The sequence below is a fragment of the Microplitis demolitor genome, chromosome 4 (genome assembly GCF_026212275.2).
Source record: "Microplitis demolitor isolate Queensland-Clemson2020A chromosome 4, iyMicDemo2.1a, whole genome shotgun sequence".
Lineage (NCBI taxonomy): Eukaryota > Metazoa > Arthropoda > Insecta > Hymenoptera > Braconidae > Microplitis > Microplitis demolitor.
Genome location: NC_068548.1, coordinates 15,967,345 through 15,994,254, shown reverse-complemented (window position 1 = coordinate 15,994,254; position 26,910 = coordinate 15,967,345). Strand labels below are relative to the sequence as shown.

The following is a 26,910-nucleotide window of genomic DNA, read 5'->3' as shown; positions in this document are numbered from 1 at the left end:
AAATTATATATAGTTAACGTAGTTATAATTATATATGACTTATATAGAATTTCATATAACTATTTATCAATAATTAATAAATTAGATATAAAATTTTGTTAACTAAAAATCTATCATGTATAAGATATAAAATTTTGTTGACCACGAATCTATCACGTATAAGATTTTTATTACTTGAAGTTCATACGAAACTAACTTTTCAAATTTTTTTTTTTAGTCTTATTAATAAATAATGCATTTGGTTATAACAATTGAAGTAAAAAATTTTTCAAAAATATTGTTATGTAGCTTTTAACAATAAAAAAAAAAACCGAATAATTAGGATAATTGAAAAAACAAATCTTAGGTTTTTACAAAAAACTGTTTAGTTTAGAAATAGTCGGTTTTTTTATGTAAGCTTTCATCAGGGAAAAATTAACTAATTAACAAAATCATAGTTAATTTAAAAATTGGGATGAACATTTTTGGTTAACGGATTATTCTTTATTCATGTATTTTGATAGTACTAAAATTATTTTATTTTTTAATAATTATATTTAATCAGTTAAAATTTTTTTTTTCTTCATCATGCTTCTGATTCTGCCGACGTTCATGCAAGGGCCACTACCCGTTTTAAGCCCTATTGTCACCTCTAAATCAAAATTATAAATAATTTCAGTACAGTTCGAGGAAGGGAAAGGGATTATTTTTAGAAAATTTCTTGCTCTTTAAGGAGCTTTTTTTTAAATTTCGGATATCTTAAATACTTTTGGAAATATTTGCCAAAAACCAAACTATTCTTTTTTTTTTATTTAATTGTTTATAAATTTTACCATTTTTGCCGGTCTCTATTTTCAAATTGATCTATTACACCGTTTTTCCTGACCAATCGATCAAACTTGAAGTTCAACATGGTTAAAACTTTTTATTTTTTTTTTTTTTTACCTCTCAGTCGCTAAGTAATTAATGCAACATGGTAAGAAAAATCAGAAAAGATACAATTTTTTCTTTATAATAATAATTACATGATCAACCCTAGCTCGTGAATCCTAAAAATAAAACCAAAAAAGTTTAGCAAATTTTTGACTCGAGCTATTTTTCATGATTGCGCAATAAACGTAGCTCGAAAAATTTTTTGTTAAAAGATCTTTCAACTTGAAATTTCGAGCTCTTAATTGTTTGCTATTTTTCTTCTTGTTTTTTAATGTTAGTATCTACATATCCTAAAAATTAAAGGAATAAAATTTTTTTAGAAATTTTCTCTTAATTTAATTTTTTATATGTAATATACATAAAGAAAAATTACATTTCACATCATTGGTGGATACGAAGGCAGAAAAAAATTTTTTTTTTCTGTGGGACACAGAGGCCCCCTTCCAAAAAATGATATATATATATATATATATATATATATATATATATATATATATATATAAATATATTTTAAAATTTTTTTTCATCATTAAGAATGTATTTCTTTCTCCTGACAACTATTTTTCGTTTTATAATACTAAAAAAAAATATTTTTAGGTATAATAAATCGTTTCCCCTCGATTAGCTTAATTAATAATTGTTATTTAATAAAAAAAAAAAACAGTTCTATATTTCTTATTTGTCATTATTTTTAACCCAAAAAACGTTTTTTTTTATTTTTTAGATTACAGATTATTTTGCATGATTTAAACAAAATTATCAATTAAAAAATAAAATATCAATTTTGAAATATTTTTAGTGGCCAAATTTGCCCCAGCTATATAAAATAAGCCGAAAAATGAATTAATATATTGAATTTTTTTTAATTTGACGATAAAAATAAAAAAGAATCATTTTTTAAAATTTTAGGTAGATCCATTTTGGCCCAGGTGTCCTGCGTAGAGCAAAAAAGCGCAAATATATCGGATGTATAGTAATTAGACGAAAAATAAAAGTTTTTTTTATGAAATTTTGGGGGTACCCTACCTACCCCCATTTTGTCTACCCTTTTGCTCCCTCCCCCTTTCAACCCTATATATATATATATATATATATATATATATATATATATATTTATATTTGGGTGTTTAAAAAAATAACAAATTTTTTGTTTTCTTCGACAGGGTCAAAAATTTCGCACTGCACTTTTCTATTTTCCATAAGAATAACATGGAAAAAATTTTTTGCGTCTTCTAATTTTTATAACTAGCTAACGATGCATCATAAGGATTATCAGCAGGTATATTCATGTGGAGAATTGATGCTCTACAATAAACTTTTCTTATCATTTTTTGATAAATTTATTTGTTCAAAAGTTATTTGAGGTTGAATTTGAATTTATATTAAAATTCGAGATCTTTTTACTTTTCCGGCGAAACTATCAACTTTATTACAAAGTATCAAGAAACCTTTTTTGTAGACAATTTTATTTCCTAGAAATTATTTACCATAAAGTTTTTTCAAATTCCGCATTGTTTTCTAGTTATTTCCATTTTAAAGTCAAGCTCATAAAAAAAAAATAGTCTTCTGATCGATTTCAAGAGCTTGACATTAAAATAAAAATAACTAGAAAAAAATGCGGAATTCGAAAAAACTTTATAGCTAATAAATTGTAGGAAATGGAATTGTCTACAAAAAAGGTACTGTAATATTTTGTGATGAGTCTGATAGTTTCGGCGGAAAAGTAAAAAAAACCAAAATTTAATATGAATTTGAATTCAACCTTAAATAACTTTTAAACAAATAGATTTACCAAAAAATGATAAAATATTTCTTTTGTGGAACATTCAATTACTTATAAAAATATTCCTGCTATTTATTCTTATGACATATCGTTAGCTAGTTATAAAAATCAGAAGATGCCAAAAAAATTTTTTCTATGTTATTCTTATGGAAAATGGAAAAGTGCAGTGCAGAACTTCTTAATGTTAATATTAAGAGCTCTAAGTTTCACAGGTGTCTTTTTATATCTACATGAAGCTTCTGAACCTATTTGCGAGAAGAAAAAAACAATTTGTTATTTTTTGAAACACTCTAATATATATGTATATTAGGGTGTGTCAAAAAAATCGACTGTTTTCTTTTCGAATGGCCGTGAAATTCTGTCAGAGGATGTCAAAATAAAGTTTTTGTGAAAATATGAGCTCTTAATATTGATATTTAGAGATCGCGAATCATAATTTTCTATTTTCCATTTAAATAACATGGGAAAAAAAAATTTTAGGCTTGGAATTTTTTACCTCGGCAATGGCTCATCATACAGATGAGTTCAGGATATATTTTTGTAGGGAATTAAACGCTAGGGCTGTGCGAATCTTGTTCGAATCGAATCGAGTCGAATAGTTAGGTTCGATTCGATATTCGAGTCGAATATCGAACGGTTCGAATAGTTCGAAAGATTCGAATAGCTCGAAGGATTCGAATAGTTCGAAATTTTTTTAAATCTTCGGTAAATAATATTATTGCATCGAAGAAATTTAGTATTTATGGCTTTATTAAATCAAAAAACTATTAGGGGAACCTGGGGCACGAGGGCCCCCTTCAAAAATTAGGTAAAATTTTTTCTTTTATCTTCCGTCAAGTTATGACCTCTAATGTTTTTATCATATTTTAGATTAATATGTGGGGTAAAATGGACCACTCAAAAAAAAAAAATTGCAACTAAATAATTTTTTTTTTCAATTTTCCGTTTAGTTAATTTTTTCGTTACAATTTTTTTAAGTGGTCCATTTTACCCCACATATTGGCCTAAAATATGATAAAAACATTATAGAGATCATAACTTGACGGAAAATAAAAAAAAATGTTTTTTTCTATATGTTTTTAGGGAGTTCTTTCGAGCTATTTGAACCTTTCGAACTAATCGAACTTTTCGAACTAATTGAACCTTTCGAACTATTCGGACCTTTCGAACTATTCGAACCTTTCGAATTATTCGAACCTTTCGAACTATTCGAACATCTCGAATCGAATTGTTCTATTCGATTCGCCTCGAATAATTCGAAGTTTCGAGTATTCGCACACCCCTATTAAACGCTCTACAAAAAAGTCTCTTATCATTTTTTGATAAATTTGTCTGTTGAAAAGTTATTGGAGCTTGAAGTCAAATTTATAGGGAATATCTAGATCTTTTTACTTTTTCGGCGAAACTATCAGACTTATCACAAAATGCTATGAGATCTTTCTTGTAGATTATTTTATCCCCTACAAATTATTTTGAATAAATTTTTTTCAAATTCCGCATAACTTTCTAGTTGTTTCCATTTCAATATCAAGCTCTTAAAAAAAATAGTGTTCTGGACGATTTTAAGAGCTTAAACTAAAATGTAAATAACTCGGAATTTATGCGAAATTTGAGAAAACTTTATTTAAGATAATTTGTCGGGAATCGAATTTTTTACAAAAAAGATCTTATGACATTTTGTGATAAATCTGATAGTTTAGCCGGAAAATTGAAAAGAACTCAAACGTTACTATAAATTTGACTTCAAGCTCTAATAACTTTTCAACAGACGGATTTATCAGAAAATGATAAGAGACTTTTTTTAGAGCGTTTAATTCCGTACAAACATTAATCCTGAGCTCATCTATGCAATAAGCCATTGCTGAGGTACAAAATTCCAAGCTTAAAATTTTTTTTCCCATGTTATTTAAATGGAAAACAGAAAATTATGATTTGTGACCTCTAAATATCAATATTAAGAGCTCATATTTTCACAGAAACTTTATTCTGACACCCCCTGACTGAATTCCACGGCCATTCGAAAAAAAAACCATAGTCAATTTTTTTGACACACCCTGTAGTATATCCTATATTACATCTGTTTTAAGCTTGGTAGACTAGCATGATTAAATTTGACGTACTTTCTATTATTAGTTTACGTATTTTTAAGTCTCATTTTTCCCCGTGTATAAATATATTAAAATATACTGCGAGGTTTATTGTTTTCACAATACTAAAAAAGGTAATCAGAGAATAATAATAAATGATAAGAATTAGCCGGCCATCATTTGTAACTAATAAAGTACCCGCGGGTAATAAGGCCTAAGTGACAGAAATGATATTTAAAATAACCGCCTCTGCTAAAGGCTACTCTAGAAGAAGGGTCTTACATAGAGATGTTACGACAAATTTATAGAGGCCCGATACCACGTTCCCTGTCTTCTATATTTCATCATCCATCATATGCTGTCGGACCGCAAAAGAAATTATAAAAAACAATCTAGTCTTCTGACTCTTAAAAAGAATACTGATAATTTTAAGTGCTGTTGAGCAAAACAATCTAGTCTTCTGATTCTTAAAAAGTATTGTTGCTAAATTTAAGTGATGATTCATCTTTAAAACCAATTTTATTGAATATAGTTTAACTATTCCAGTTTGTTTAACCCGTAAGCCTTATTACTCTACCGTAGTAAAATCAGGCCTATTCGTATGGTTTTTGTAAAAGTATAATTTTTTGTTTGTTTATGGTAAAAATTACCATTACTTCATGACATTTTATGGCTAATGTATTGAAATAAAGATTAATGATATATTTCGATAATTAAATGCAATATTTTCGATTCTATTCAAAATCTCCCTTAGCTAGGGTTTATTACCCGCCGGTACTCATATATATATATATGGGGCATTCCACGCCAAATCGGACGGTTTCAAAAATTGATTTTTCCGATTTTCTTAACTTTTTGGTATTCTTTAGTTACCCCTCAAAAGAGGCTTCCTGGTAACTTTTGAGACTTTTTTGATCAATGGTTCAAACAAGATCGAATTTTAGAAAAAACCGCTCTTTTTATGGTTGTTTGATCATAACTTTCGTAATAATGGTCGAAATTAAATGTTTTTTTTTTTTTTTTCAAAATTTTCGTTTTTAGATGGCCTTTACAGCAAAAAATACAAAACAAATATACGAAATGTTTTCAGTCGAGATTTTTGAATTTTAAGTTTTTAACTGTGTTTTTAAAAAAAGATGTATTCTTCGATTTTCTTGAAAATTTTCTATCTTAAATTTCTATCCATTCTGCAACTTTTAAGCCCGGTCCGGTGCTGTGTTGATGTGATAGGTACTGCGATGATATGTTAGGTACATAATTTCAACTCAATGCAGCATAAATGATCTCCGTTGTTATAGTGGCATTTGTCTTCAACTAAAATTCAAATAAAAAGGCACCCTGCTATAATATCTTATCGAATCCAATTGATTCTTAGAAATTTTTACAGAGGTTGGACGAATTCTATTAGAAAGTGCTATAGATGAGTATCTAAATCTTATTCATACAGCTATGAGATTCAAAACGAAAAAAAAAATAAAGATTCGTAAAGAATAATCGGAAAAAGGAATAATGAAAGCACATAGTAAACATTCTAACAAGTATTTGACAAAACTTGACTATAACTTTTCACTAAAAAATTATGCAAGGGTTTAAACATTAAAATTGTGTTAATGGTTTGTCGAAAATTGTAAATTGCTCAACTTATTAGCTGGTTTTACTTATTTTCAAACTTGGTTAAAGTTTCCGTCTAAATAATGAGTGTACATAATTTTATTGCAATCGGTTCAAAATTTTGGACCATATACTGACGAGAAGGCGTGTTCTATGAAAATAAATGTGGGGCATTCTACGCCGTATCAACCACCAGTTTGCATTTGTATCTCCGATTTAAAAAAAATATTTTTTACTAGATTATTGAAGACATATTGATTTACGAAAAGTCACAATTTTTTGTTTTTAAATGCCTATTAACTTTGCAAAAGATAAACCAAATTAGACTGATCGATTTTTTTCCGAAGTTTTTTGTAAAAAATATTTATCAATCTAATAGTTTCTAAGTCAAGTAATGGGCAAGCGATGGATTCTAGTTTTTTAAAATTTTTTACATATTTATAATTTTTTGTTATTTGTTGTCATACCGAATAATAACTGGTTTTGCCACACTCAACGACAGTCATAATTATTGGTTTATCGAATTAAACCAATACTTCCTAATTATTTCATAAACGACAGCTTATAATAATTATTAAAAAAGACCATAAAGTATCATTGATGTATTAATTATTTATTTAATTTATTTTAAATAATCTAATTAAATATTGATTGCTTAATTTTTAGTCGATCTTCGATTAAGAACTCACTCATTTTAAAGAAATATCGTTGCATTACTATTAATTTTTTTTATTTCAAATCTTACTTTTAATCCCACTTAACTCAATGTCTGATATTTCACAAACTATTGTTGCAGTCACATTCGAGGCATGAATATCATTGTGTGATTTCAAACATAATACTATTCACAAATTTTTATTGACTGCTGAATCTAAAATAAAAAAAAGATTCATACGTGTAAGGAAATAAATGATGCCTTATTACAAATTTTCACCAAGCATAAATCTATGCATTATTTTTAATATCTCTTTACTTAAATTATTTTCTAACAGTTAATATCAAAAGCAGCCCCGAAGCATAAACAAATTTTTTCAGATAACTTTCGACAAATAACAAAAAAATGTCACCTGGCAACCAAAATAAAGGGCAGATTTCTCAAAAGAAGTTTTAACAATTTCCTACCCCCATAAAAGCAATAAAGTTCATTATTAAATCAAAACCAAAACAAGTTATAGAATCGCCATTAAAATTTTATCGACGAATAACGCCAACTACTCCCATGCCTTTAAAATCTTATTAATACAAAAGATACGTTTAGCAAAGAAGTTATAATTGTATTATTTAAACCATATTTCATAAGTGACAACATATATATTAGACTGATTAAAAGAAATCGACTATTTTTTTTTCGAAAATTATGCGGAAAATATTGCTCGAGATAACAAAGAAAAAATGCTGTTAATGTTTGAGCTTTTAATATTAATATTAATAATTGCCTCGTCGCAAGTTTCGATTTCCCATTTAAGTAACGTGGGAAAAATTTTATTTAAAGTTTGGAAAATTATCTCTCACCAGGGAATTAGTGTATCGGAAAAATCAATAGATATTTTTGTTGAAAATTGAACGCTGTACGAGGAAGGTGTCTTATCATTTTTCGATAAATTGAATTTTTCAAAAGTTACTCAAGGTCAAAGTTGGATTCATAGTAAATTTGAGTATTATTTGACTTTTCCGGCGAAACTATCAGTATTATCGTAAACTATTATAGGACTTTTTTTGTAGATCATTTCTTTTCCGAAGAATTATCTTTTATCAAGTTTCCGAGATTTTTGAAAGTACTTAGTTGTTTGCGTTTGAAAGTAAATAAAACAAGTCAGCCAAAATACGATTTTTTGAAATGAATTAACATTTAAATGCAAGCAACTCAAGAACTTTCAAAAATACACACCCACGTATGTAGCGACTATACGTCACTACTTCTATTATTATAACTCATAATTTCAGATAAGTCCGTCAATCATCGATCGCCGAATATTTTCCCCCGTGTGGACACGATATTCGGTAGCGACTCAGCGCCACAGTACATAGTACAGTACACTCATGTACACTGGTATAATAGAGAGATATCCAGCAACTAGCCAACACAAATCTGATGCGACTAGCTTTTTTCTGCATTATATAATTCATTAAATAAAACTAATTATTTATTATTTTGTTAACACAAATAAATGGAGTCAGATAAAATTAATAACGCGAGTAAAAAAAATATATATAATTCTATATCATTATATATGATTTATATCGAATTATATATAACCATACAGAATTATATGTAATTATGTACACTCATGCCATAAATTAAATAAACAGAAAAACTTTAGAAATTTTTTAGTTATTTTTACAAGACTGTAACCTCGTGTAGGAGTTTTAGTAATTTAAAAAATATATTATAAAAAAAAAAAAAAAATGACAATTGCTATTTTATTTCTTAAATTATTAAAACTTCTTTAACTCGGAAACTATGGACTTCAGCGACTTGACTCGTAGGGCTTTTCTTGAAGGGAATAAAATTTCCTATAAAATTCCCATTTAAATTTTTGGTGTGCATTCATTGGTTTACGTTCTGCAAGCCAATAAAGGTCAATTTGATACGAAAAATGGCTTCCTCAGCGGAATCAGTGAAACAGCTGGAATTACAGCTAAGTTACTACATGCACTTTTGGAGAACACCAAATGCCCTAAAATTCCCTGGTAAGACTTATTTCAGAACTGTTATATTCCAATCTTGGAAGCAATTTTGGCACGAGTACTCCTCTGTTATTTGACAGAGTGACAAGTACTTTTTTTGACGATAACATAGTATATCCTATTTTACATCGTGGCATTAGTATATATTATCAATGTTTCCATGAATAATTTTTTTTAGAAATTAAACTTGTACTTACAAAAAAAAATCATTTTAATAAAAAGTATAGAGTTCCTACCATATGAACAAAAGTTTACAATTTATTTAATACATTGTATAGGTATTTGATTATATATAGTTCTATATAATTATATATAATTTTTTTTACTTGGGTAACGGAGTAATTAAGATTCTATAAGCCTCATCCCAGTCACTACATGTATACATTTATAAATTTTTGAACCATTGGTATTTCTGGAGTTTACTTGACTTATTATGATAGATTATGTCATAATTCTGTGAAAAATTCATCATGAGGACAAATGTAAAATCCAAATTTTTATGAAATCTACCTAAAAACATACTAATTGACAATTCGAGAAACAAATTTCCCATAAAATTAGACCAGGCTTAGAAAGTGTTCAATTAAAAACAATTTTAAACAAAAAAATTTAAAAAGAATCAATTATAGTACATACATCTTGAGAAATGACGTGTTATTCTTCAACCTGTAAAATCTCATAGTAATATTATTCTGAACTTATTTCAAATTTAAAAAAAAAAAATTCGTTCAAAACCGAAAATTAAAAAAAAAGTACCATTTGGTTTATTTTTTTGCAAAGTTATAAGCATTTAAACCAAAGAATATCGTAATTTTTCGAAATTAATATTTTTTGCATGTTTTGATAAAAAAATTTTTTAAAATTCATAGGGGCTAGTCGTGACCAGTACTAAGAAATAAAATAATTGTTGAAAAATCGGAGATGGAAATGCAAGCTCGTGGTTGATTTCGCGTGGGATTTCCCATACATATATATTTATATATCTATACATATATATATTTGGGTATATATTAATAGGAATGGTAGCTTATCTTGAAATGTCTAACAACACAATCGATGAGAGGTGAGTTTATTTTATTATTAATTATTCCCTATATTACTTCATATTTTGCACTTATTTTAGAGTATCAGAAGAAATTGAAGCTCTTTGTGCAATACTGCTAGACAATGAGTTCAAAATACAAAATAATGACCGGTAAGTTGACAATTTTTTTATAATCATTACCTGAATTTTTAGTGTGCAATCTATATTTATTTATTTATCTATTTATTTATTTATTTATCTATTCATTCAATTTCAATGCTAAGGCAATTAGCCAAAGCTTTTTTTTGGGCACTGCGAGAAATCGATAGTTTCTGTCAAAATAAAAATTCTGTTAGAAGATCAGCTCTGAAATTCAAGTTTTAGAGGTAATAGTTAAAGGTGATAGCTTATCACAATTTTTGATTTCCCGTTTGAATAACATGGGAAAAAAAATTTTCTAGTTTGGAATTTTTTACCTTGGCAATAGCTCATTGTACAGATAAACCCAGGATATGTTTTTGAAGAAAATTTAACGCTCTATAGAAAACGTCTCTTATCATACATGTATTTTGATTAATCCATCTGTCTGCAAGCTATTGGAGCTCGAAGTCGAGTTACAGTGAATTTCGAGATCTTTTTGCTTTTCCGGCGAAACTATCAGGCATATCGTAAAATGTTATACCGTTATACCAATTTAATAGAGTGGAAACCTAAAACATGCAAATCTTCTCAATAAGATAATTTATAGATAAATTGAGAAAAATATAGATAGCCCGAACTGGGAATCGAACCCAGACCATGTCGGTATCGTTAAAATATATTGTTACACTCAAGTGTAAACGATGATGAAATATATTTATAAATTTTTTACTTACTTACCTTAATATTTAAATGCTATTTCCAGACAGTATATTTGAAATATTTTTAAATATTGAGGTTTTGTGCTTTTGAAATTTGTGGACATTTTTTTTAACCGCACTTAGAAAGTTATAAACAGCAGTCGTTCGAGTGTAGCACACGAGTAGTTACGGTGTTGCACCCGAACCAGTCGTGTCTAGCACCGTACTCGGTCCGGTGCACCACTCGAACGGTAACAACGGCAGCATCATAATCAGTCGTGTGCAGAACAATACTAATTCATGTGCACACACGAATCAGTATTGTTCTGCACACGACCGATTACGGTGCTGCCGTTCGGGTGCTGCACCAGACTGAGTCCGGTGCTAGACACGACTGGCTCGGGTGCGCGCCAGAACCCGTCGTGTGCTTGCCCTTATTTTTTCTTGCACACGACTCAGTCGTGTGTTACACAGGAACCAGTCGGGTTTCAATTTTTCCGTGTAATGTGTAGTTTATCTTGGGGTTCGCACATCTTAAAAACGATAAGTAAAATCAACTCGACATTATAAAGCTTGAAATTACATAGAAATATTCATACCTTATCAATTAAAAAATTACTTGTATTGGAAACTATTTTACCATTAATTGATTATTGTTTCATTGTGTTATTAAATTCAACTTATGATAATAACTGTAAACTCCAACGTTCTCAAAATTTAGCAATATGTTTAATCTTTAGTCTAAAGTGAGATGAACATGTTTCGCCTTGTAGACGTGAATTGGGATGGCTGTCAATAGAGTCGTCGAATTTATTATACCTCTTGCTATTATTATAAAATATTAGAAATTGGTAAACCCTGATATTTGTGTGAATTATTCCAAGAAGACCCTACTGTAAGACGCTTTGAGAGACTAGCAGCCAAGAAAAATAATATTCTCTTTAAATTGCCGAATTTCAGTACAACTCGATATGAATCGTCTTTCGTCGTTACAGTGATACGATTATGGAAAGAATTACTAGAGGATATTATTAAGTCGTCTAGCTTAGAAATTTTTAAAAACAAGATATTTGATTATTTATTTAATCTCGATGTTAATCCTAAGCTATTAGTCAATTTTCTCATTTTTATTATTAGTCTTCAAAGTTTAGTGAACTTACTTGATTTAGATTTTTTTAAATTCTCATCTCTTTTCTTGTTTTTTTTTTTTTTATCCTTATTTTCAATGACTCATAAATTTTGCTAGTTAATTCTTTATTAATTAAGTTTTTATACACATCTATAATTTTATATCATTTAAAGTTTATCCATCTTTATAATATTTCTATGCAAAACACCTTAAATGTTAGTAGTTTATACTGCACAGTAATGTAAAATTTTTCGCATATTTTATTTTTGCCATTTGGCATTAGCCTTGGCATAATTGTTAATAAACTAAATTAAACTAGATTTCAGAATCGATTGATCAAGTTGTTTCAACGAAAGTTCGAAAAAAACTAAAAAACAAATTTTTTTTTCGTATTATCTAATTATTTTCGAGTCTATCCGATCGAATGATCTGAAATTTTCAGCAAAGTTGGTAGCTAACGAGCTTTTTCGATTACCGCAAGAACCATATAAATCGCTTCCAGCGACTAGAGGCAACTCACGTCTGTACCTCTCGAAGGGCCTTCTTCGACTTTCTGTCTCAATTCAAAACCCCAAAACTCAATCTTATCGTTATTTATAATTGACGCTATACTCTAATTTATAAATTAAACTCCAAACTTTACTATATCGGTAACTGGAGGATATCCTCATAAGGATAGAACTAGATCCTATCATCAGTTGATACCGGGTAACTAATTTAAGTTCCACTCCACGGAAACACTGACTTGTCCACATACTAAAAGTACCAAAAACTGTAAATCAAAACTCAAATTTTATCATATTAATAGCCTTGCTTAGCTTTTTATGAGGGGGTGAATGAAATAATTTATACACGCATTAACCTTTCTGCATGAATAGTGGATGTTTAGGTATGCTGTTGTAGATGCAATGATAAAAACATTCACAATAGAGTAAATGTTTCAATTTCAGTTTTTACTTGCGAGAACAATGCTACATTTGTTATTTTTTTTTTATGTTTTCTCATGTGAAAAGATTACGACTTTTTTCTTACTAAACATAACAAGAATTTAAAATTTTGTCACAGTTATGGTGAAAATCAATATATTAAGTCTATTTACAAATGTTCAATTGATGAAATTCACTATTGCAACGTTGAAGTAAATGATTATTTACTTGAATTTATTTTTAGAGGTGTTCCAGATACCATCGAGATACTAATCGTCCCTTCAACGGGAGAGGACCCACAGTTACAATATGTTTGTGTAACTCTTATAGTTCACCTTGTAGCTGGCTACCCGGATGTACCACCTGAAATTTTATTAAAAAATCCCCGAGGCCTGGATGAAAACACCTTACAAATGATCCAAAGTGAATTAGAAGTCAAGTGCCAAAAATTTCTAGGTCAGCCAGTAATGTTTGAATTGATAGAGGTAAAATAATTTCATTGGTATTGACAAAAAAATTTTCACTCATTATATTTTGTGATTTATTTTATTTCTTTAGTTAATTCGAGAACACTTGACTCAGAAAAATTTACCAACAGGACAATGTGTTATTTGCTTATATGGATTTCGTGATGGTGATAAATTCACAAAGACCGAATGTTATCATTATTTTCATTCTCACTGTCTCGCAGCTCATATTATTGCTGCTGAACGTTACTACAAAGAAGAGTTAGACAAATTACCACAGTGGCAACAGGATTCTGCTAAAGAATTCAAAGTTTGTACTTTTACATTACATTTTTACATTAGTGTAGATCGAAACAAAATAAAGTAACATTTTTCCGAAGATAACAAAATTTGAAGTGCCTTATAAACATATTATACACTGCAAGTGCAAAATATTAGTTGCTCGGTTTAGTAATACAATCATAAATGTCTAATAATGTTGAACGCTTACAAGCAACACCACTCGAAGGATTAAATATTGTCTAATTTATTTAATTTTTAAATTTGCTCAAAAATGTTTTTCTTGGGTCGATTAGTTTAGAAGTTGTAGGAGTTTTGAAATTTTTGTTATTTCCGTAAAAATGAATTTTTACCATTTTATCCTTGAATGATTTCTGAATCGCAAGTTATAACTCAATTTTGTTAAATGGATAAAATGTATATGGACAAATTTGTCAAATTGTAAACAATTTTGTGTATAAATTTGCTTACCTTCTGAAATGGTAGGAACAAACATTATCGACTTTTTTTATAGTAAAAATTTACGTTTAAATTGAGGAAAAATTAACTGCAAATTTTTCTTTATAACTTTTGACAGTAACACTTATAGTCAAATTGAATTTAAGTTACCGACAATTTACTGTCAACTTAACTGTAGCTGTTTACTCTCAAACATTTTCCTTTAAGTTGTCTTCAGAATACGGTAGTAACTTGAAGTTAACTTACGGTTATGGTGACTATCAGGGTACTTCCCTAATACCCACTTTAGCTTGAAATGACAGTAATTTGACATTAAAATCGGCTGAAATTTGCTGCCTGAATTTGCCAACATTTTGACAGCAAAAGTTGGAAAGGAAAACTTGCGGTTGATTTTTCCTCAATTTAAGGTAAGTTTTTACTGCAAGAAAAGTCGCTAATGTTTGTTCTTACCATTGCTGAAGATAATTAAATTCATACGTAAAAAAGAGTCATCGAATCATATTATCAAAAAAAATTTATTAAAGCCCATAGACTTTTTTGAAGACAAATTTTTTTTGCGTCGGTTTTCTTAGAATTTCTTCGGAACCGTACATGATAGAAAACATTAAAGTCCAGACCTGAAAACTAAAAACTTAAGGCTACAATTTGCTTTCTTTGTTTTAACTCGACGATCATTTTTCATCGAGTTACAGCATGTTGAAAATCACTCAAAAATTTCAAAATTTTTTTATATCCCTTGATTTTTGTGACCAGGGTATGAAAACGAAATAAATATGAAAGTATTCTAATTATGGTCGCCACATTACTAGGAGGCTTAGATATATCTGGAAATTCCAAACATATTTGAAAAGTCAGGAACTTTTATTTTGATAAATTTATGGCCACTATTTCTCATTGAGAATAATCATTATTTCGATGATATTTTTTGATTTATATAATGCTCAATGTCAAAACTTCCTTATTATACTATAAAATAAATGTTGTAACAAAATCAAGTCTTAACATTAATATTCAAAGGTTGCTCAAACAATACAAAAATGATAACTTTATTTTCAAAAATATTAAGTGACCTGTAAATTAAAGAAAAAAGTGATGTTCGAATTTGCGAAAAATTTTTTTTTAATTCTGTTAATACTTTTTAAAAATTTATGATTTGTCAGGAGAAACTATTGCAAACATGACATGTACTTGCTACAATCTAATTAATTAATTAAAGAATAAAAAAAATTTCGCGCAAATAAAAAATTCTATGTCGATTACAGACCTAGCTCATTAAAAAATCGATTTTTCCATTTAAATAACACGGGAAATTTTTTTTTTCAGCTTGAAGTATTGTTAACTTTTTAACAAATTAATTAGATCAGATGGACTAAAACATATTTTTGTCGGAAATTGAACGCTTTACAAAAAAGGTTTCTTATGATTTTTCGATAAATCCATCTATTCCGAAGTTATTGGAGCTCGAAGTAAAGTTGGAGATCTTTTTACTTTTCCGGCGAAACTATCACAAAATGTTGTAGGATCTTTTTTGTTGCCAATTTTATTCTCTACAAATTTTTTCAGTCAAGTTTTTTCAAATTCCGCATTGTTTTCTATTTATTTTTATTTTAATTTCAAGCTCTTAAAAAAGTGGTTTTGATCGATTTTAAAAGCTCGACATTAAAATAAAAATAAATAGAAAACAATGCGGAATTTGAAAAAAATTTACTGATAATAATTTGTAGAGAGCAAAATTGGCAACAAAAAAGATCATACAACATTTTGTGATAGTTTCGCCGGAAAAGTAAAAAGATCTCCAACTTTACTTCGAACTCCAATAACTTTTGAACTGATCGATTTATCGAAAAATGATAAGAGACCTTTTTTGTAGAGCGTTTAATTTCCTACAAAAATATGTTTTAGTCCATCTGATCTATTAATTTGTTAAAGAGTTAACAATACTTAAAGCTAAAAAAAAATTTTTCCCGTGTTATTTAAATGGGATATCGAATTTTTCAATGAGCTAGGTCTGTAATCGACATAGAATTTTTTTTCTGGCGCGAAATTTTTTTTTTGTGTTGAACTATGATTTTTTTTTATCATTTATGCAATATAAATGCTATCTTAGTGCACGCTCTTTTGTTCGCCAAATAGCTGTTTGCCCATTCAACTGTTTCCATGACATTTGTGTGCGTTAAACGATAATCTGCATGCGACAAGTAAATTTGCATGCGACAAGTTTACTTGTAAACAGCTACAAAAAAGGTCTCTTATCATTTTTTAATAAATACATCTATTTGAAAGTTATTGGAGTTGGAAGTCAAATCTGTAATAAATTTCCAGATCTTTTTATTTTTCCAGCTAAACTATCAGACTTATTAAAAAATGTTATATAACTTTTATGACAGACAATTTTGCTTCCTACAAATTATTTTTTATGAAATTTATTTAATTTCCGCATTGTTTTCTAGTTATTTTCATTTTCATGCCAAGCTCGTAAAAATCATAGTCTTTTAATCTATTCTAAGACCTTAGCATTAAAATGAAAATAACTAGAAAACAGTGCGGAATTTGAATAAACTATATTTCAAATAATTTGTAGGAAATAAAATTGTCTACAAGAAAGGTACTATGACATCTTTTAATAAGTCTGATAGTTTAGCTGGAAAAGTCAAAAGATCTGAAAATTTATTATAGATTTGACTTCCAGCTCCAATAACTTTCAAATAGATGGATGTATCAAAAAATCATAAGACCTTTTTTGTAGAGCGTCTAATTCTCTACAAGAATATCTTATGGCCTTATTTATATGAGGTGCGAATGCCGAGCTAGAAAAATAAAAAACAAAATCATTTTTTACCATGTTATTTAAATGGGAAAAAAGATAATTAGAAATAGGCACCTCTTAATATTACGCTTAAATTACACCATACTATGCGGTTTTTTTCAGTGCACATTCTCCTTTAACGTGGAAATAACTATTTTACAAACTAATTACACCGAAATTTTTAAAAGACGCTGGAAAACGCAGACAAAACGTCGTAAAAACTCCGAGGGAACACAGTTGAAACCTCGTGTTATTATGGCAGATAACACCGCTTTTTACCAAAAAAACACCGTCGAAACTTTATTGATACTCCGATTTTTTAGCGAGTTTGTACGGTGGCGCTTGAACCACTTGGATATATAGTGGAAATTCAATGGTAATAGAGTGTCAGTAGATTAGTGTGAAACAAGGGTAAATGGAAAGTAAAATTTTCACAAACCCACCGTGTGATACGCGTGAAATTCCGGTGTATTTTCAGCGTAATTCGGATTACACTAAGTTAACACTGAAACTTACCATGGAAACGGATCCGCCAGGATAGTCATGATATCAAATTAGGCTCGTTTTCTATGAGGTTTCGGGTACCGAAATAATCGGTAGTAACTACTGATTAATTTTCAATAACAGTTACTGATTCCTAATTGGCAGCTACTACTGATTATTTTCGTTCTACTGACCAATTTCAGTGAGCAAATAAACTACTTTCGAGGGATGTTACACAGAATTTTTACGGAAAATACAGAAAACCGGGCGTTAATTGGTAGCTGCTACCAATTTTTTTTCCTTGTATTGCAAGTAAGAAAATAAACTTTTGATTGTTAAATACATAAACAATCGGGATATTTTTTTAAATTTATTCGTTAAATTTGTACCATTATACTCTATGCATACCTTGAAATTATCAACCTTGTGCCCGGTAGTCCAACATTGGACGTCCTATAGTTCAAAAAGTATGGACACTAGAAAACAAGCTTTAAACAAAACTTGCAGAGAATAAATAAATCTCAAAAAATGGATAGATGCATGTTGATAGGATATGTATATGAATATGGAGATTGATACCTGGCAAGTGAGAACGAGTGCTGAATACGTGTAACTGCTTCGGAGCATTTATTGATACTAAACTTTATAGCAGTAATACAAATAATATTTTTAGTTTGGATTGATAATGAATATAGAATATATATGCATACGTATATACGTAAATAAATATATAATTAGATGTGAGTATGTATGTGTGCAGGACAGTAACAAAGTTGTTGTATGTCCAACAATGCATTTTATTGATTAAATCAATATTTAAGAGTTATTGGCCGAGATAAAAAAAAAAACGTTGCATTAAATGGGCTATAAATCGTAAACGGTAAGTTTTACGAGAAAATTTTTCAGGAAACAGTAGATGCGAAATTTTATTTTCTACAAAAATGGATTCGATGACTTTTGCCCTAAAGTGCATAGTTTCCGTGATATTGACTAAAAACATTTTTTTAATATGACGCCTGAAGCTCTACCGGGATCTGTCAGTATTTTGTGATTGTATACTCAGTAAGTGATCCTAAATTTTAGAAAAAAAAAAATTGGATTGAAAATTTAGTGCAAAGTTAAATTTTATTTTTACTGGTCTATAAATATCAAGTATGTTCTAAATATCTTTCCTGTAAACACAAATTCGCCAGGGTACTGATATAATGATGCTGTATTGAAGCGAAGTAAAGTATGTAATCTGCAAACACAAACATGAATACTTTTTTTTGGGTAAGTGTCATTGTCCGATGCTCTTGAAAACGATTGGCCGGTTTTTAATTATTTTTATTCTTGATTCATGAAATTATTCAAGTTAATTTTTTGAGAACGTCCGAGAATCAAAAGCGAATCATCGTCCATCATTCTTATTTCCGAGAATCAAAAACTACGGATAGAAAACTCAAAACAGCTTGAAGAGAACTAAAAGAGCAAAAAAAAACATGAAGAGAACGTAAGAGCATCCACAGAAATCTAAGGAGAATATAGAAGAATCAAAAATATAATTTTAAAAACTTGAGAGAACCAAAAAAAAACTAAAGCTTCGATTTGGGCATGAATATATAGCAATTACTTTGTGCAATAAATTGAAATTTGAATTATTCAAGAACTTCTTTTCTCTTCACAAAATAATTATGTTACGTAACAACTCTTTTAGGAGCACACGGACCTGGTAATCTATTACGATTTGTTACATACCGGGGAGAGAGTCTAAAAAATCTTCATAATGTGTTACGCAATTTATGAATTTTCCCTTATGTTTTCTTATAGTAAATTTATCTGTCAAATAATATTATTAACAATTCATACAAATCTCAGCTCTCGTGAAATAACGTCAGTTATAAACTTTATTTTACCTTTTCAAAACTGTCGACCATGATCTAGGAATCAGGAATTGCCTGCTATTTTTCGATAACTAATATTGAATATTTTCAGATATTAAAGCAGCAAACTTATTACTTTAAGGGGTTAGGTGGGTTTCAGAGTTACGAAAAAAAGGTATTTTTACGATTTTTTTTTTAATATAAGCAATCATATATTTTAAAAATATAATGTGGCATATCAAAGGTACATATTTCAACAATGTCTCCTGAAATTTTTATATAAAAATGTTGGGGTGCGGTGGACGCGATTTCTCGAAAAGTTATGGACCGATTTAGTTCGAATTCTGTACACATCTTTAAAATAACATTATCTAGTTATTGAACGAAGGATTTTTTTTTTTTCATTACGATTTATTTTTTTAACCCAATAAATGACGAAAATTTGACCGAAAAAATGAAAATTTTTTTTTCTTCCTTCGTACAAACACGAGATTTATATATGTACTAACGGAATATTTTTGGTTTTTTAATTTTAGATGAACCAATAATAAGTCATGCTGTCCACGGCGAGAGCACTTTTTTGTGAGACACACAGGGAGATGAGGTCTTAACGGCTGAATTTTCAACATTTTTATATAAAATTTTCAGGGGACATTGTTGAAATATGTACCTTTGATATGCCATATTATATTTTTAAAATATATGATCGTTTATATTAAAGAAAAAATCGTAAAAATACTTTTTTTTTGTACCTCTGAAACCCACCTAACCTCTTAACGTTATTTATGGTCATTTCGTTGCACCTTGCATACACGAGTAAATCTACAGGTGTTGCCGATTAAACGAATGAATCCCCATATCATATACGGTAGGTAAAAAAGGCTAATTGGAGAGAATCTAAAGCTTGCTAAAATACCGTTCGCCAGCCGGCCACTGGCCCTCAGTTTAATATATCAAACTTTGTTTCAATTACAATGACACTATGATAGCTGTTTAGTCAAGAGCTTTTTTGAAAAGCTTCGTGTACTTTTGCTACGTCCGGGAGCTGCCATACTCGCTACTGACTTCAAGGTCAAAATAGTGCCGGGTCACTCGTTATTTGGGTCCGGCACATACAATTTCTTGCGTATGGCTCTGCCAAGTCAGCATGAGAGTCCCGCTACCAGCTAGCCAATCAGAGAAATTGGTGGCTAACTACTACTCATTGGTTCGCTTTTAAGCCAATGGGAAAATTTGCTACGGCAGTCATGCTGCACACGTTACCACCGAGCGGCAACGAAGGAAGAAGACGCCGCCATTACACGTATTCGCTATCATGTGTTCAACCGCTTCGCCTCGAGCTATTAAACCGCTTTGAATTGTCTTTGAGTTGTAATTAATTACTCTTGAGTTTCAAATCCGCTGAATTGTCACTATAATATTCTCAATATTAAGTTCGTACTAAAGGCAATGATTTGTTGAGTCCATTGAATTGTTCGCGTACAAATTAACGTAATTAATTTACCGCATGCTCGACTACCGCTAAGACCACATGTCAATAGAAATACGTGAGTTTTTACATTGTCGCATTCGCTCATTTTTTAGGCGCATTTGCTTTCTAATTTTTAATTCTCACAGTTAAATAGTATAAAGTGTAAATAAAGCATCTAAATTATTTGTTATTAATTTTGTGTAATTTTTAGTTATTAAATTTTATCACACCTACACCAAAATCCCACAGATCATTCGTTTACTTTACAATCGCAATCAGATGTAATAAACTAACTAGATATCAGTATTGATAGCTCTTCCAGTGTTGATCCATTTCACGGGTTACAATATTGGATCTAATAAGAATACTAAATATATGGTTGCAATGCATCTGTGTGGACAAATAAATAGAATGGTACTCAAGTAACACGTAGTCGAGCAAGGGCTCTTGTATAAGAGGTTTAGTTATTAGTCTCTAGTTAGTAGTGTCTCTTTCTATGTATGTGTGTTGCGCAAGATTGTGTAGCAAGGAATTGACTTAAAAATTGTACATGATTTGCTTATGGTATTATAGGCAAGAATATTGAAGATATTTCTAATGTGGTGCAGCCAAAAGTTTCTGACGCATTTCTTTCCCAAGAAACTTGCAGCAGAGATTTGTGCATGGCTTTCTCAAGATCTATCCAAGACGTGCGACACCCCATTGGCAGGGTGCGGAGTACTGGGTGAGGACAATCGAATCGATTGTAGCGTCCGCAATGGACGAAATACGCATTAAATCGCATTTGTCTTGTGAATAGTTGAATGAAAGCAGTGTTAAAAAATGAGAACATATAGTTGTTGTATTGTTAATTGCTAAAATACTGTTAGAAATAGTAATTGTGTTTTACACATTTCCATCCATGATGTTCATCTTTGACTAAAAATTATTACAGCGAATTTTTTAAAATACAAATTTTTAACACAAAGTTTTTATATCTATTGAATTTTAAAATTTAAAATTACGAATAATTGAAATCACTTTAGTTTCTTTACTTAATGCAAATTAATAATTTTAAATTTGAAAAAATTATAATTATAATTATTTCAACTCACTTGTTATGACTATTATTGTTGTTATTATTATTACTAGCTAACCTTATGTCGTTCAAAATAATATTTATTTTGTATTTATTAAAATTTTTTATTCTTACTTTTTTCAGTGCAATCTAATCTATATTTTTTCACCTTTCGAATAGGGTATTGTACATATATTTCGTGATCTTTAAAAATTTTAATTATTTGTTTATAAAAACTTGCCGTATTCTCTCTATGCTCTTTGAGAATGATTTAATACGGTCGACAGATGTTGTTTTTGTCGCGCACCCTGCCCATACTATTCCTTTTCCCACCAGTCTTAACGAGCAGATCTTAAGCAAGCCACGCGCAAGGTAGATTCAACATGCTTCTGGTGCCAATTTTCCCCTAGTATTGAATAATAGCTTCACCGAAATTCTTGTGTGAGGCTATCATAAGACTTGCAATTCAAATCTGCCCCAAATATCTGGAGCAAGACTCACAAGTGAATGGTGACGCTAGCAACTATCGAACTTAAGAGCAAGCTTGAGCAAGCATTGAAAAAAACTGTTATATGGGTAAGAGTATACAAAAACAAGGCTTTTACCATCTTTTTCTGTCTGAAGTGAATGGCAACTGCTCAGTAACTTGAAAATATCCACTACAGCAAATTCTCTCTGGACTTAATAAAATCATACTGAAACGTCAAAAAGTTCACTTTTTCATCACCCACGGTGAAAATTTGCTGTTTTTACGACTTATCTATTTCCTAAAAATAGCACATATTCTGCGAATATACAGCGGGTTTTTACTGTATAACTACTATATTTAGATTATGCATATACCGATAACCATTCTTGTACGGTATATTAAATGATTTTGTAAATAATCATGTAATTTATTTTATGTTGACAGGCTCTGTGTCCAGTTTGTCGCGAGGCTATCAGTTGTGATATGAAAATCTTACGTCTTGCTCCACCTCCAATTGATGTCGAGACAGCAACCAGTTTTTCTGTATCTGCTGAATTACGAGACTTGCAGTTAAAAATGTCAACATTATACTTGCATCAACAACAGCAAGGTGGAATTATTGATCCAGAGGCTGAAGAAATTAAAATGTTATTGCGGACTGATTCTTCTTTTGATGAAGTTCAATCTTCTAGTCCATCTGCAGAACGAAATTTATCGCAATTTTCACTACAAAATGTTGTACATACGGTAAGAGGCTATTCATAAATTACGTAAGCAAATTTTAGACAATTTTGATATCTCCCTCCTCTAAAATAAATAATAGTAAGATTTTTCATTTGTACCCCCCTTCCCCTCTTCCTGTCTTAATGTTTTGCAAAAATATTAAAGTAAAAATAAGAGTGTTTTAAATATCGAAAAATCTTTTCATAATGTAGAATTATTTATTTAATGTACAATTTGTTTTTAGAACTCATAAAATACTTAAAATTCATTTTAAGCATACATTTCTTTTCATTGTTAACTTTTTTTATTCGAAGATTTTCGTTTCGTTGCATTAAAATATCACATCTAAAATATAATAAATATATATTAAAAATTTGATGCATATATTATTTCTATATATATTGGTAACATAATTATATCATTTTAAATAATACACTACTAGCCATATACTATCACCGAATATTATTAATCTTTAATAACAAATTGAAAATATTATGAGTATTAATGTGAGACTGAAGTATAAATACTTCATATTTTTTACTTTTATGCTTACCCGATAAAAAAAGTTTTTGTCTAATTATATATGATTATATATAATTATACATGAAATTATACATGATTATACATGGGGTTATATATATATATATATATATATATATATATATATATATATATAATTAGATCTGATCATATCTGACTGTTATAATCCCATATATAACCATATATAAGCCTATATATGATCAGATCTTTGAGTCTTTGCGATGTCTGTTTTTGTCTCTTTTTGTGGATGACTTTATCACCTCTATGCCTTCTCTGGCAACGATGGCTTTGGACCACGTTCTCTTTTTCTTCCTTTCTCTCTCTGGGCCGCTTCGGTACTGCTGGAATTCTCTCTGCATCCTTTTGTGACTGCTTCTTTTCTGTTTCCAGTCCCCTTTTCTCCACTTTCTTTGATGACTCGTCTTGTGGCTGCACTGGTTTACGTGGTATAGCAGCCGATCGTGTCTCAGCCATAATTTTTATCTCCGCTTTGGGTGGCACCTTCCTAGGTGAGCGTCTTTCTGGCAGTGGCGTTGGCTTCTTCACACTGTCTTTAATGGTGATTACTCCCGCTCCTCTCGCTACCTCGTCAATCGTTTTCGTTTACGGGCTGGTTGTGAGTTCTCTTTGTTTTAATAGTGCCTATCTCTCAGCTCTACTTATTGTCGCCAGGTGTACTCGTCCCCGCTTGCTATTAAACGTTGGCCTTGTTATATTCAGAAGCGATATTACACATTTGTCTCTTGTTACCTCGTCCGCCTTAATGACAATATGCTGGCTTCTTGTGTTATTGGAATCAACGCATATCTTCTTGTCCGATTAGCCAGGCTCTTTGACAATAAGTGTTGGTGGCTTGCCCGCTGTTGTGGTGGTAGTCGCTAATTCCATCTTGTTGGAATTGTGAGCAGGAGGACCGTTTGTTTCATTTCTAGTGGTAGTTACTTCCTCAATCTCTCGTTCCTCCCGTTTGGTCGCCTTTCTTTTTGATGACGCTATGGATACTGCCCCGGATGACGACGACGATGAGGTAGAGGAGGAGGATAATGATGATGTTGACGATGGTGAATCTGATCCATCCTTCTCCTTCTGAAATTTCTTCCGCTCTGGACTGCTTGACTCGCTCATCTCGTTCTGATACTGCAGTGATTTGTAGATTCCTTGAGAATTGACCATCGAATGATCGCGGTCAGTTTCAGTTTCAGATTATTTTATTGATCTCTTTAATATTACAATTATATAATTTTTTATATATGTGTATTATGATCAGGATTTTGTAATTCCTGTCCTGTGGACTTAACTTACATTAAATTCATTATTATTTTTATCAAATGATATATTTTATTGTTTTTATGAAGTTTATTTAATTCTTAGGAAAAAATTTTTGGTAAAAAATACCTAATTGGATTTCTATTTTGGTATACGGTGCTTAAAACTAGTTAACACTTACAATCTATTCTTATTTTCTAAGCATTTGGTTTGGCATTTTATATTTGTGGCAAGGATTTATTTCAGTATCATAATTTAAATTATTTGAAATTTCAATACCTTTAATCTTTTTATTATAAAAATTCATGGTATGCTGTAATACTACGTCTTGTATTAATGGTAGTTGTGTTTTTTCTTGAATTTCTTTGGTACTAGCGTTTTGTTTAATATTTAATGCCATTTTTATACATTTATTTTGTATTCATTGCAGTCTGTTGTAGTTATTATTACTAGTGTTACTCCAAATTGGAGATGCGTATAACAATATCGGTCGGATACACATAGTATAAATTAGAATTTTATTTTTAACAGATAACTTGCTATTTTTTTTAACAATGAATAGCATTGATATTTCTGCGTTTGCTTTTGTAACAACAGTTGATATATGTTTATTAAAATTAAGTTTACAGTCTAGGATAGGACCCAGATATTTCGCATCATCAGTCAGCTTGAGCGTTTCACCATTCATATTAGCGGTCTCTGTTGGAGATTTCTTTTTATGTGTAAATATCACGATTTCTGTTTTACTTATATTGATTTTTATTTTCCATTTTTCGAAATATTCTAACAAAATATCTATTTGTTCCTGTAAGTTACGAAGGATAACATTTTTGCCCTAGGATGTAGTTAATACACCTGTGTCGTCCGCAAAAAGACCTATTGTTGTCCGTGGGTGTGGCGGGATATCGTTGATACATATTAGAAAGAAGATAGGGCTCAATATTGATCCCTGTGGGACACCCGCGTTGATATTTCGTTCAGAACTAAGGCAATCTCCTACAGAGACTGCGAATGAACGTTTACTTAAGTAATTACCCATGAATTTTGATATGTATTTGGAAACTTTATATTGTATTAATTTATAAATTAGAGCACGTTGCCATACAATGTCGAATGCTTTCTTAATGTCGAGAAGTAGCAATCCGATACTGCGCTTTTTGTTAAAGTTTGTGCTTATGAAGTTCGTAACTCGTAAGAGTTGTTGGATTGTGCTGTGATGCCTCTTAAATCCAATTCTACCGCTTTCTTGATGACTCTCAACATCTCCTCTTTTTCTTTTTCATCATCTGCCCGCTCGTTAACACTGTTGAGTATGTGAATCTCCGACCGTCTACTCGTTTCCCATGGAGGCCTTAGTTGTAGGCTGGATTGCATCCTAGTTAATATATCCATCCCCAGAATCATTGGCTTTGAGATTGATGGTATTATGCTGAATTGAAACTGCTTTACTTCACCGAATATCTGCGCTCTTATTTTCGCCACCCCAGTAATTGGTAGATTGCTGCCGTCCGCTTGAGCTGCTACTATGTTACTTGGCTGGTACTTCACCTCCTATGCATTCTGAATCTTTCCCTATGTCTCTCCGTTTATACAGGACCCTGTGGCCCCTGTGCCCATTAATGCCTGGATTGAGTATTTTCCCATAATTATGTCAGTATACAGCCTGTCATCGCTCTTTTTGTAGTACCATATCCGGCCTCTGTCTGCTCCTCTTACTGGTTTCCTGGGTTATTGATTCTGCATTCTGCATTCTGCTTGAGTTTGGTTAGTTGTTGCTGGAGTGAACTGCTGCACTGGTACTTGAATTACTTCTCTGTTGCCGAAGTTCATGTCCTGTTGCTGTATTTGCCTGCTCATTTGCTGCTGTTGGCCTCTATCTGTCTTCTGCGTACATCGTTTGGCTCTGCTGTTGGGATCGACCGGCTGGCCCGTTCCTGTCGATCCTTTTGAACTTTCCCGGGTTCGGGCATGTACAATCTCTTGAGAACACGTCCGCTTTCCCACATCTGATGCAAAACTTCTTCCACTC

General features: G+C 30.5%; 1 protein-coding gene across 10 annotated transcripts in view; it reads left to right on the top strand.

Moving 5' to 3' along the window:
• Nucleotides 1-26,910, top strand: part of LOC103571651 (E3 ubiquitin-protein ligase RNF25) — a 40,212-nt gene that overhangs the window by 3,560 nt on the left and 9,742 nt on the right. For 5 of the 10 annotated variants that reach the window (XM_014442845.2, XM_053738047.1, XM_053738045.1 and 2 more), the window contains 5 exons: nucleotides 10,099-10,144; nucleotides 10,205-10,276; nucleotides 13,244-13,484; nucleotides 13,558-13,776; nucleotides 22,797-23,099. In XM_014442845.2, coding sequence (XP_014298331.1) covers nucleotides 10,101-10,144; nucleotides 10,205-10,276; nucleotides 13,244-13,484; nucleotides 13,558-13,776; nucleotides 22,797-23,099 — 879 coding nt within the window. In that variant the 5' untranslated portion in view covers nucleotides 10,099-10,100. Of the gene's footprint in view, nucleotides 1-9,950; nucleotides 10,145-10,204; nucleotides 10,277-13,243; nucleotides 13,485-13,557; nucleotides 13,777-22,796; nucleotides 23,100-26,910 lie in introns of all 10 variants that reach the window. The other 5 variants (XM_014442844.2, XM_053738044.1, XM_014442841.2 and 2 more) reach the window with 1 other exon arrangement.